General features: G+C 41.7%; 1 protein-coding gene across 1 annotated transcript; it reads left to right on the forward strand.

Annotated features, from left to right (window-relative positions):
• Positions 1-255: 255 nt before the first annotated feature.
• LOC147617353 (uncharacterized) lies at positions 256-3,192 on the forward strand. Its single transcript, XM_086776998.1, has 3 exons — positions 256-300; positions 401-1,399; positions 1,478-3,192. Exons 1-3 carry the CDS (start codon positions 287-289, stop codon positions 3,015-3,017), a joined length of 2,553 nt encoding a protein of 850 aa, XP_086633124.1. The 5' UTR covers positions 256-286; the 3' UTR covers positions 3,018-3,192.
• The last annotated feature ends 9,703 nt before the right edge of the window (positions 3,193-12,895 follow it).

The raw sequence follows: 12,895 nt of genomic DNA on the forward strand, positions 1-12,895 counted from the left end.
GGCAGCATGTAAAAGGGACGCCCATGCATAGGCAGTCACTTTTTTAATAAACGCAAGCATGGGCAGTTGGTGCATAATGAGATACTCCCATTCAAGAGTGCACAAGGCACTTTTTGAGGCGGTCTGTAAAAGACAGAAAGTTCTTCTTTATCCCTGACACGTCTGTAAATACCCTAAAAGACAGAAAGTTCTTTTTTTTGAGTGCCCACATGTTAGGCGGTCTGTAAATACCCTAAAAGTTCTTTTTTTGAGTCGCGAGTCGCGACTCGCGAATGGATCCACAGGAATGCGCATGATTGGGTAAGCAGGCTTTTTCATGATTAGCGTGCTCTGCTCGCTCTGTGTGTGTGTGTGTATGTGTACGGAAGGCTGCTATTGTTTTCCTGTTGTAAAACCGCAGAGAAGGCATGGAAGATTTGCAAAGGTTCATTGATGAAGAGTATGCCAGGCTCAAGGAACGAATACCTTCTCCTGATTTCACCGATGCGATGGAAAGGCGTGCTTATACATTTGCCATGGCGGGCGCTCTCACGAAGGCTGTAGAAAGCAACACACCACCCACATTGTGTCGGGAATTCGTTGATGCAGCTTGTAGAGTGATTCCTGAATTGTCGGAGGTGCCTGACGAAGGGAAGTGGTTGGAAGTATTCAAACAGTGTGCTGCTGGGAAGCAGGCGGCGGAGGACCAGCTGTGTCAAGAATTCGAAGGAGAGTACCAAGATCCTGCCGGCAGTATTCTTTCATATTTTCTTGACTACATAGATCAATGCTACACAAGTTGGTCCGAGGACAGCAAGACTTGGTATGCCCCCTGCACGGCCATTGTGCAGTCAAGTGGTTGGGGGAAATCGAGAGCTGTCCGAGAGATTGCTTTGGCTCCTAACCAAGTGATGGTTTTTTATTTTAGCTTGATGGACCCTAAACACGCCGGGTACCCCAGGTCTGACCCAGATATTCGCCGGCACTTTAGGAACATCACAAAGGTTGAGCATGCATATGCACTTTTCCGTGCATGTTTTGATTGGTTGTCTGAGCAGGGCACTTTCCCGAGCAAGGAGGATCTGTTCAGAGATCATCAGATGAAGCGTTATCATCGTATACTTCCAAAGATTCGGACTCAACCAGAATGCAGCAAGAAATGTATGATTGACGCATGTCATGAAGCAATGGCTAGACACGCCACATCTCTCAGAAGCAACGGTGTTTGCTTTTTGTTTGTCTTGGATGAAGCTCGAACCCTTCTGCAGCCTCCTGAAGCTGACATGGGAGGGGAGTTCCAAGGAGAACTTCCATTTATCCTTTTCAGGAGAGCATCCGCAGATTTGCCCACAATGGGGCGATCATTTGTGCTTTTTATTGACACCACATCAAGGGAGTCAAATTTCACGTCTGCATCCAGGTATGATCCTAGTCTCAGAGTTCTTTCGGGTTGTGTGTAACGTACCTATACCAAAAATTTCCATATTTGATCGTCCAGGTATGATCCCAGTCTCAAAGTTGTTCGAGGTCTGAGGAATCTCTTCGCACCTTTTTCAAGACTTCCAACATTTGATCTCATCTCTGCATCCACGTCCTCCATGAGCTTAGACACCATCGCTTCCCCACAAATTTGGTTCAGACAGGGCAGGCCACTTTGGGCTGCCAAAAAGTTTTCCAAACAAGAGTGGGTGAGCGAGATTCTGCACTTAGCACAGACCAAGCTTCTTGGGGGTGTTCTGATAAATTCAGAAGAAGGTCATAACCTATTACGGTCCCCGCACATGTCATTGGTGCTTTTGGGCCGTCGCATAGGAGTGGACGTCTGTCCTCAATCTTCAGCTGCGCAGGATCTTGTAGCTTCGCACATGAGTGCATGCTTGCATGTTTCGGCATCGAGGGAATATGTGCTCTGCACTTCTCTGCCTGAGCCTGCCTTAAATGAAGCAGCTGCAATTGCTTTAAGGAGAAACAGAGACTTGATGCAGCAGCAACTACGTCAATTGAATTCGTTGTTGCTGAATGGCATTGCATCTGCTGGGGAAAGGGGAGAGCTGGTTGCAAGGTTTTTGCTGATCCATGCCATGGATAGTCTGCAGCAAGAAGATTCTCCTACCAAACCTGTGTTCTTGGAAATTTTTTTGAAGGCTTTTGTACCTAATTTTAAGGAATTCCCACCTGAATTAGAGCATTTGAACAAAGCAAAAGTCTTCTTCAATGCATTTCATCGCTTCTTTGGGAAGCCTTCAGTCCGAGATGCAAGAAGATTTTTAAAGAAAGGTGCTGCAATGATTTGTCCGATGCAAGAGGCATTCGATCTGTACATTCTATATGTAATGCCTGATGATAAAGGAGAGTATAATGTTGACAATGATAATTGTATTGGATGCCTGGGAGTGCAAGTCAAAAATTGGAAGAATGTCCATGGGATTTCTGCAACTGTGGATCACCTGCGTGCTTATCAGAGGAAAATAGCTGTAGCAGGTGCAGATGAGGTCCTGCCGGCTGTGTTGATGGTGCTACATCTGGGAGTAGATAGTACAACACAAAACGAAGAAGATGAAAAAAGGAAAAGAAAAAAAGGAAAGAAAGCACATGATGAAGGTGGGGGTGAAAGCAAATCTCCAATGATGAAGGAGGTTTTTGTTTTAGAGGGCCTCGACATGGTTTCCGTCCCGGAGGATTTACATGAGATCGTACAAGTCCTACTTTGTCAATTGCCGGATCCCATTACCATCATGCATGCAGAAAAGGAAGCAGAAAAAAGGAATCCAGCATATAGGCAAATGGTGACAGACAAAGACACAGTGAGAGAAACAAAAGCACTGCAAAGCATATTATCTGCTGTTTATCCAGAGGTCAAGGTTGACAAGCCAGGGCCATCTTCAAAGGTTGAGATTAGAGCATATGGCATTGTGTTGGACAACCCTCTCGGGATTACCCCTCCTGTGGCGTTGTACGGCAGGGATGGGGGCTTAATGAATCCCCCCTCCCCTCCGACCAAAAGGGTGAGTGGAAGGAAGCGCCGCCAGGGTGAGTGACAAGCCAGGGCCATCTTCAAAGGTTAAGATTAGAGGATGTGGCATTGTGTTGGACAAGAGCGGAAAGAAGCGCCGCCACTACATTTTTGGAATGTTGTTAGACGAATGTTGGCATTTTACAATATGCTAATGTATCTGTGTGAAATTTACAGTTGTAGCATGTGTTTTTGGTTTACGCTTGTATATTGACATGTCTTTGCATCTCATTTGGGGGGTGAGAGAGGGACTATCCAGTTTGTAAATTTATGAATCTGACATACAGGACCCAGAAATGTGCAGAGCATGGGAAAGTAGAGCTTAAGCATAGAGCATATTTTGAGAAGTTTGTCAAAGCTGTGCATGCATCAAACTATTCTCCATGGTTGGTGAGCTGCTTTTGATCTGGCCATTGATAAGAGTTGTGGAGCGTAGATGGAGATGCTACTCACCTGCAGGGTACAGTTGGGCAGACATGCTCGAAAAGTGCATTGCTACAGAAAACTTAGATGGTTTTTGCGTGTCTGATCCTTCAATTTGATAATCAGGTATCTTACTTGCATTGATGAGGAGTGCTGGAAATGGGTGCAACATAATATAGTGGAGTTCAAGCCATTAGACCTACCCAAGGAGCTCATAATAGAATGGTAGTGGTAAAATGATGAGCTCATGCTAGTACGCCTACCCTAAGGAGTTCATGATAGAACATTTTTTTGGGAATCATTCCTAGTTATACTCTACATAGTGTATTCCCACATCAGTTTTGTGTGCTCTGAGCAATTTGTACACCTATGTGACTCCTCTAAGGCAAGGGACTTATGATGGCATGATGGGAGATAGAATTGCCGAACACCATGAGTTATCTCCTTGAATATATTAACCATCAACACGTATTGTTCAATGATACTAGAATGTGAGTATGACCAAAGTCGTCGGCATTGATAAATTGCATGTTCACTTGGGTTTAGAAAGCTGGCTCTTAAAAAAGGAGGTCGATGCTAAGTTGTGAGTTCTATTTTAAGAGAGTCATGTGATGTAGCTACTTTGATTTTGGAGGTTAAGCAACAATGTACCTAATCTTGATATAGCTATTATGATCTTGGAGGTCGCATTTGCAACCAGGAAAAGAAAATAGGACAACCCCCCCAACATTACACAAAATACTAACGCTAACATGTTCACACCATCATAGGGTCCATGAGCTAGAAGTTCACTCAAATTACAAATGTAAGTGAAATCGATAGTTTTAATTCTTGAATGCATGCCTTCGGTACTTGCATGCCATCAAATTGTAGCATTGGCTTGGTTTAGAGGGGTAAAAGTATGAGCATTTGAAGTCAAGACCTATGGAACCCATGAGTCAGTCTACAAGTCTTACCCTGGATTTATGTCATGCTTCAATGCACTCCAAGTCACTATATCAGTGTGTGATGACCTAGCTTCAAGCAAAGCAATGATGTCTCATAATCTTGGCTTCGTGCACCATAGAATATCTTAAGAACAACATCTAAGCTATTCATAAAATTTATACTTGCACTAAGACCCGTGCCATGGTTAGATAAGATTATTTGACAAGCTTTTCCCATGGAATTTTCCAAATTTAGAGTTTTTGTGCTTTTTCTTGTTCTATATAAGAGCAAGACTCTTCGTTGTTAAAAGTTTGCCTAAGATAATAAAAAAGTTTTATTTGTCTTGCATCCTCAATTTATGCTATATTTGGTATCAAAGTGTGAGCTTTTTCTATTTTCATTGGATGCTTTCTAATTATCCTTAGGTACTCAGATGAACTGAGAGAGAGAGAGAGATCAAAAGAAGAGGCCAAAAATCAAGATTTGAACTTGGGTCAGCAGGTTGAAAGCCCAGTAGACTAGTCTTCTTTTTTGTGAGCTTTGGACGCCTCTGTGACTTTTGAATAAGGACGCAAGGGTTTTTTTGGGGTTTCTTGTATATTTGAAGGCTTGCTATGAAGATTTTGAAAGTCATAGAGCATATAGATAAAGCATTGCAGGAAGAGAATATGACATTTTTCTAAGAAATTCCAAGGTATCTATGCCTTGAACCAAGAAAAAGAGCATGTATATGAATCCTCGACAAACGAGATTTTGATCACACTAGTTTTTTTTTTCTTTGCATCATTCAACCACATTGAAGGAGGGAAGCAACCAGCCAAAGAGAACATTGCTTGAGAACAAACTGTAGAGAGTAAAGAGAAGACACTGTAAATGTAAAAAAATGAAGGCTTAAGACTTTTTCCAGCCGTACTAACACCTGACTGCATAACGATAAGGGTTGTTGCAAAGAAAATCGGCTGCTATCCTAAGCTTTCCTGGGAAATGTGGTAAACTAAGTGTCTTCATGCAGCTTATCAGATGAAACGAATGGTGGAAGTTACACACTTACACACTTACACACTTACACAAGTCAACAACTCCTCTTCTACAAACAAAACATGTGGAGTGCCACTAGTAAAAGCATGTATACACCTAGATGAATCCAAGAACATGCCTGAATTCACCTTATAAGAAAGTGCAAGTTATAAACTCATGGTAGTCATCCACAAGACTATATAACCATTAGCAGCTCCATTATGCATAGTATGGACTAGAGACTATGACATCCTCAATATCATCATCAGTGCTGCCGAATAGTGGGTGTAGAACTTGGTATCAATATATGCTCCCATACACACACACCCCGCGTGTGCACGTGCACACACACACACACACACAAGAGCATACATTCATGTGAAGGTATGTGTGTTGAGTTTCTATCAGAGCTTTGGAGATGTAGGGAAACTCAGAGGCTCTGGATATGCTCATTGTTTCTTGAAAAGAGCATAGGAAAGTGATTGCTTCATTATGAAACCAGGCATATGTTCATTAGCCTACCATCACAGCGGTTGCAACTATGAGAAGGCAATGAATAGATCACACTTCGTTAATTACCCACAAAAGTAGCTAGGATCAACTCCAAGGTGAGGGATGGACCAAGCAGCTAACGATTGAAATGAAACTAGGGAGTAGATGAGGCTCCCAATGATGGTGAGTTGTGAGCTATGGGGCAGGGTGAAGCCATGCTAGACAATAGCTGCACATACCTCTTTCTCACAATCAAAGAGCTTCAATAAAATTGCATGGCTTTTGGGATTGATATGACTCTTAAATGAACCATCATCAATGCCTCATGCAATTGGCATCTATGCTGAATTTTAGACATACAGGGTGGACAATGTCTCTATTTCTTTACACTTTCTCTGGATCCTACTTCAATATATGTCTCAAAAAAGAATATGCTCAAATGTTGAGGGAATGTACAACCCTGGCTAAAGTGGTTGAAGTAAGAAAGCTTCTTAGCATAATTTTAGCAGCATAGCACAACTCCATTACACCATAGTTGATATGTCAAACCTCAGTTAGATCAAACTTTAGAGAAGATACTTGAATGAGGATAAATAGCATTTGAACACTTTAAGCCATGTGTCTAATATTGGTCTAGGTTTTATCATGCTAGTACTACTTGAAGGTTTACATACTAGATGTGTGGTAGCAAGAGGACCCGTTAAGCAGAAGCTTACCAATGTAGAATTTTGATATCTCACAGCTTAACACCAAAGAGTTCCTTTAATCTTGTGCAAGACGATGGGGGCTCTATTGACAACCTTGAAAGACCTATGACTAGGATGCTCCTACTTGATGGACTACAATAAAGCAAAGATGGAGCTATGGGTACATGCTAGTTCTTGGGCATGGAATTCCAATATTGAAGATAAGAGAGAAAGAGACTTATGACAAAGGATTCTACAGACTTCTCCAAAGATCTATTACGCCCGAATAGGGTACCTTTATGGTAACCTAGAGCATGCAAATGTTTAATGGATGATTTTAGTAGCATGTAAATATAACTAAGAACAGATTGCAATGTTGGAATTAGGGTTAGGGTTTCAACAATGCACACACACTAGATAGAGAAGCTTGAGAGCACACAAACTCACTAAGAATAATCAAATGTGTGCCAAATACAAAAGATAAGTACACACCCCAAAATGAGTAGATAAGAGGGTGTGCATACGCATGAGGGAAAAAACCTCCTAGTGATGGAAAAAGTGCCCCGGCAGTCCTAAGTGTGTTCACACACATCACTACCATATAATGCTACAAATCTCCCTAGAGTGATGATGTGAACATGAACAGGGTACGACCGATCAATCCTGAAAAGGCAGTAAGCCCAAAGCTTTACGAAAAGCTTCCAACTTTTCACGAGGAAGAGTCTTCGTGAATAAATCTGCTATGTTGTCATGCGTAGGCACATTGATCAAGCTGAGCTCTACTACAGAGAGTCTTTTCCTGACATAGTGATAATGCACAAGCATGAAACACTGGGTTTCTCACAACTGCTAATGCGCTCTGGTTGTCAGTGAAAATGGTAGTGCTAGTAGACGAATGTCCAACACCCAAATTAGCCATAAGACGTCTGAGCCACACACACTCAACTGTAGCTGCTACCCTGTACTCAGCTTCACAGCTAGAAGTGGCCACTATAGGTTGCTTCTTGCTGAGCCATGATATACATGAATCACCGAGGTGAAAGAAAAACACACTCGTGTGTCATAACATACATGAATCACTAAAAGCATGTAGCTGTGACTCACCCCCCTTTGGATAAAACAATCCAAAATACTGAGTGCCCTGCAAATAGCAAAAAACCCACTTGATAGTCTGCCAATGCTTTGTACCTAGGCTATGCATAAATCTGCTCAACTGTGAGACCGCATACTGTATATCTGGCCTCGTGTTGCATACATAAAGAAAGTATCCAACAGCTTGCTTGCTACTGCTGATACAAACTAGCATCAAAAGAGTCTCCTGTATCTTGAAGACTAAGTCGAGTACGTGTCTCCATAGGTGTAGCCACAGGTTTACAATCTTCAAGATTAAACCTCTTCAATAGCTTCTGTATATATTTAGACTGCAGCATAACAATGCCATCATTGCGCTGCATAAACTGAATCCCCAAATAATAATGCAAGGGTCCCAAATCTGACCTCTCAAATGATGACTGCAAATCCGCCTTTAAGGCTGAAATCTGATCTATATTGGGTCCCATAAGCAGCATGTCATCAACGTATAGAACGATGACCAAAAATGTGTCCTTACTCCTCTTGATACTCTCTGTTGGACTGTTGCAAAAATCATTTGCAACCAAGTATGCATGAATCTTCTCATACCATGCTCTAGGAGCCTGCTTAAGGCCATAAAGAGCCTTTTTCAACCTGCATACTTTAGACTCTTCCCCTTTCACATCAAAACCAGGAGGCTGCAATACATACACCTCCTCATGTAGATCACCATTCAAGAATGCAGTCTTAATGTCCAACTGATGTACATTCCATCCATGATGTGCTACTAAAGCAATGCGACACCTAATGGTAGTCATACAAGATGTGGGTGCAAAGGTCTCATCATAATCAATGCCCTTTTGTTGCTGGGCATACCCCTTTGCAACAAGTCTGGCCTTGTAGTGATCAATGCTACCATCTGCTTTGCGATTTAACTTATAAACCCACTTAGTATACTAATGGCATTCTTGCCATGAGGTAGATCTATCAAATACCAGGTGTCATTCTTGAGTATAGAGTTATACTTATCCTACAGTAGCGATCAATGCTACCATCTGCTTTGCGATTTAACTTGTAAACACACTTAATATACCAATGGCCTTCTTGCCATGAGGTAGATCTATCAAATACCAGGTGTCATTCTTGAGTATAGAGTTATACTCATCCTGCAGAGCATGCATCAAGAGCATGCATCCAATGATCATCATCCTGTGCTTCCTCAAAGGAAACAGGTTCCTCCTCATTACATAAAGTAGAAATGAGAACATGATCCACATGAGAATAATCTACAGGATGAGAACCAGCACGATTTCTACTAGGTAAAGGAGCTGCCAACTTGCTATCCCTTAATGTCTACACAAGCCATTTTGGCATACGCCTAGATTCTTCTATGGCTGCTCTCTCCTCATCCGCTACATCCTCAATAATTGCCTCATCAAAAGGCTGATTTGCAGGTTGATTTTGCACCTGCAAAGGTTGAATTTCAGCACTTGGTTGAGCATATATGGCTTCCCTCCATTAAACAAAGGTAGGAGCAAATCAAACATGTCCTGTGAGCATACATTCTGTTGTTTTTTGCATGAAAGCATGGGCTGAATTGAGTTTTCGACAAAAACAACATCTCTACTTACTAAAATTCGCTTTGAGGCCGGATGGTAGAGTCTATATCCCTTGCTTTCTGAACTGTACTCCCACAAATATGCATTTAACTGCCTTATCATCAAGCTTACTGCGTTGTTGCTCAGGCACAAGAGCAAAAGCAAGACAACCAAAAACACACAAATGAGCCAAAAAAAGCTTCCTGCCATGCCAAGCTTCATAGAGTTTTAGACTACAAGGCCTTGGTAGGGCATTTGTTCAACACATAGTTTGCGCACATAGTTGCCTCTAACCAAAAATCATGAGGTAAATCTTGGTCTTTCACCATACATCGTGTCATCTCCATGAGAGACCTGTTCTTCCTCTCAGCCACACCATTTTGCTAAGGTGTGTATGGCACTGTACATTGATGCCTTATGCCTTTTTCAGCCATATATGCATGAAATTTCTTGGACATATACTCCCCCCCTCGATCGGTGCCAACTTTACATTCACATGCATTTTCAGCCATGGATACGAAGTGCTTAAATAATATAAAAACCTATGACTTCTGCTTTAATGGATACACCTAGCTATATCTGGAGTAATCATCAATAAAAGTGATGAAGTAGAGATATTCCCCAATAGATGGTGTCCTCATAGGACCACATACATCACTATGTATAAGTTGTAATTTCTTAACATCTCTCATAGATCCATCTTTTGGAAATGATGCCCGATGCATTTTACCAAGAATACACCCCTCACATACATGTCTAGTAGGGGTTTCAAGAGTTGGCAACTCAGACACCATATTATGCCTTTGAAGGCGTAACAAACTGCCATAATTCAGATGGCCAAATCGTGCATGCCATAATTCTGCATCACTCATACCTCGAGTCGAGACTGAGTAAGCATCATGCTATAACTTCTCAAATACATCCATCTTGTATAGGCCATCAAGGTACCTGAGAGGCAATGATAGAATAACCATCATTTTTATCCTGAACTATACATCTGTCATCCACAAATTTCACCGTCAAGCTCGACAAGGCTAAGGCTGTGAAACACTGCCAAGCAAGTTCTTCTTAATGCTTGGCACATATAAAACTTTCAAAAGAGTAAATGCGCCCCCATTTGCAGCAGTGAGCAAAACTCTACCAACTCCTTTGAAAGGATATGAGGAACCATTTGCACATGTGATGGTTCGTGCACTTGGGACGACAGATTCCAGAGATGAGAAGAAACCTTTTTGTGAAGTAATGTGCTTATTAGCACCATTGTCAAAATACAAAGCATCTGATTCTGCCACTGACATGCATACATCATGAACAGAAGAGTCATAAATGCGATGTACACTCCATGCCCAATCATCTTGAGCAAAACTTGCAGATTCCTTCTTCTCTGCACTTGGTGCAGATGTATCAGCCACAGTAGCCACAGCCATACTCAATTCTTTCTTTTTCTCCTTCTCTAGCCTTTTCTTGCACTCATGTATGTAGTGCCATGGTTTCCTGCAATAGTGACACTTACCCTTCTTTTTAGGCTTATCACCTTCTTTCTCTGCATCCTTACATGAGGATTCTAATTTTGGCTTATAGCCACCATGCGAAGAAGCTTTACCTTTGCCTTTCTGATTGGCAACAAAAGCTTGGTCACCGACTCGCATATTAGATCTGTTTTGCCTAGACTGCTCTTCTTGCAAGAGTACTGAAACCAGGTCATCAAATGTAAGGGCATTTTGATTTTCCTTCATCATGAGTCTAAGGGTAGAGGCAAACCTCTGATAAGAATTCAAAAATGCATTGAGAACTGTGGGCACTGTGGGCACCAATGTACTGTCAGGATATATCTCATCCACACTAGCAAGTTGCTCCTTAAAATCTTTGATCTTGGTCAAGACGCTATCCATTGAGTCTCCCTCATTCATGTGCTCAGACTCCAATTGTTTTTGCGGAGATATGAAACACGTGCTTCAATGTGCAAGTGGTATAATGCAGCAAGTGCATCCCATGCCTGTTTTGAAGTCTTCCATGACCAAATATGAGGAATAATGCTTCACTTCACAGAAAGTGCAAGAAATGCATGTGCTTGTGCATCTCTTCCATCCCATCTCGTTTGAGTAGCAGTGGGAGGTACTAGTGGTGCATGTGGAGGAGGTACTGGTGGTGCATGTGGAGGAGCCACATCTGTATCTGAACCTGCAGCACACCTGGTTGCACTGGTAGTTGTGAAACAGGACGAGTTTCACTACCACTGACCACATTCTAAAGGCCTTTTAGCAACCAGTACATGCCTCATCATATAGGACCACAATGGGTAGTTAGTCCCATCAAGTTTATCCTCACACAGCAGACAACATGAATACATCACTAATGCCAACCTTGACTTTCTACCAAATGCAAAATCTTTCAACACACTACAAGTACTCAGCATTTACTGAATGCAACCCTGGATGGCTGCCAACTGACTGAATCACCTTCAAAGTGTATGAAAAATAACTCAGAGTAGAGAATAGAGTGTTATTAGCAAAAGTATGATGGTGGTCGATGTTGTTGATTGAAGACATTGTAGATGCTGTTGCTGCACACCAAATCTTTGCCACTACCCAAATACCCAAAATCAAGCAGAACCAAAACGCGTCGCCCGAATTGAGCCGCAGACCCCAAAAATGTTGTATACTTTGTAAACATCACACTACAGTATACACCTTCTTCTCCTAAGAGGGTATCTCAATCGAAGACAGAAAAATAGGGTTGTGAGAAGGGAGGCAGACTACTAGATCAGGTGACAAGGAAGCTAGCTCTGATACCAATTTTTGGAATTAGGGTTAGGGTTTCAACAATGCACACACACTAGATAGAGAAGTTTGAGAGCAGACAAACTCACTAGAATAGAATAATCAAATGTGTTCTAGATAAAAAAGATAAGTACACACCCCAAAATGAGTAGATAAGAGGGTGTACATATGCATGGGGAAAAAAACCTCGTAGTGAGGGAAAAGTGCCCCGACGGTCCTAAGTGTGTTCACACAGATCACTACAATATAATGCTACATGCAAGATAGGCTAGGAAGCATCCAAAGTTCTTAACTCTCTTGCCCAAAGTTATGGGACATGTAAAGACAAGGCTAAGCCTCAAAAGCGGAGGAGAGTTCAAAATGGAAAGTTTATTTGGAAATATCTTCTCGAACAACTCAAAAGATTTTTGGCTATGGATGCCAAGTGGATAGACCAAAAAGGCTTTTGAGAAATTTTCAAGATCCAAGCAAGAAGGCAAAAGAACCCTCCTTTACAATTTCAAAGGGACTAAGAGATGAGGAACCCACCTCTAGTGTAAGATTCCTCCCCAGCCTCTCAAGATGTCCAGCATCTTCCCCTGTAATCAATCCCCTCTTCAGAAATATAAAAGATCTTGTCTCTGCCTATTTTGACATAGAGAGAGAAAATATTCTAGAGAGAGAATATTCAGATTTTGAATATTTTTAGATAGAAAAATTTCTCATAATATTAAAATGAATTCCCCTGAAATAGAAATTCAAAAAGAACTTTCCAATGTGCAATTGGAATTAATTGGAAATGGGTATAAAGGACCTTAGCCTAAGGGTCTAGATTTTCAGAAATTTTTGGATTATGGTCCAATTAAGGTTCCTATGGGCCAATAGCATCAATCCATGTGTAGGGAGGAGATAAATCCAATTTGTAAAAGA

Source organism: Cibotium barometz, chromosome 37 (genome assembly GCF_041138505.1).
Source record: "Cibotium barometz isolate CiBa-2024 chromosome 37, ASM4113850v1, whole genome shotgun sequence".
Lineage (NCBI taxonomy): Eukaryota > Viridiplantae > Streptophyta > Polypodiopsida > Cyatheales > Cibotiaceae > Cibotium > Cibotium barometz.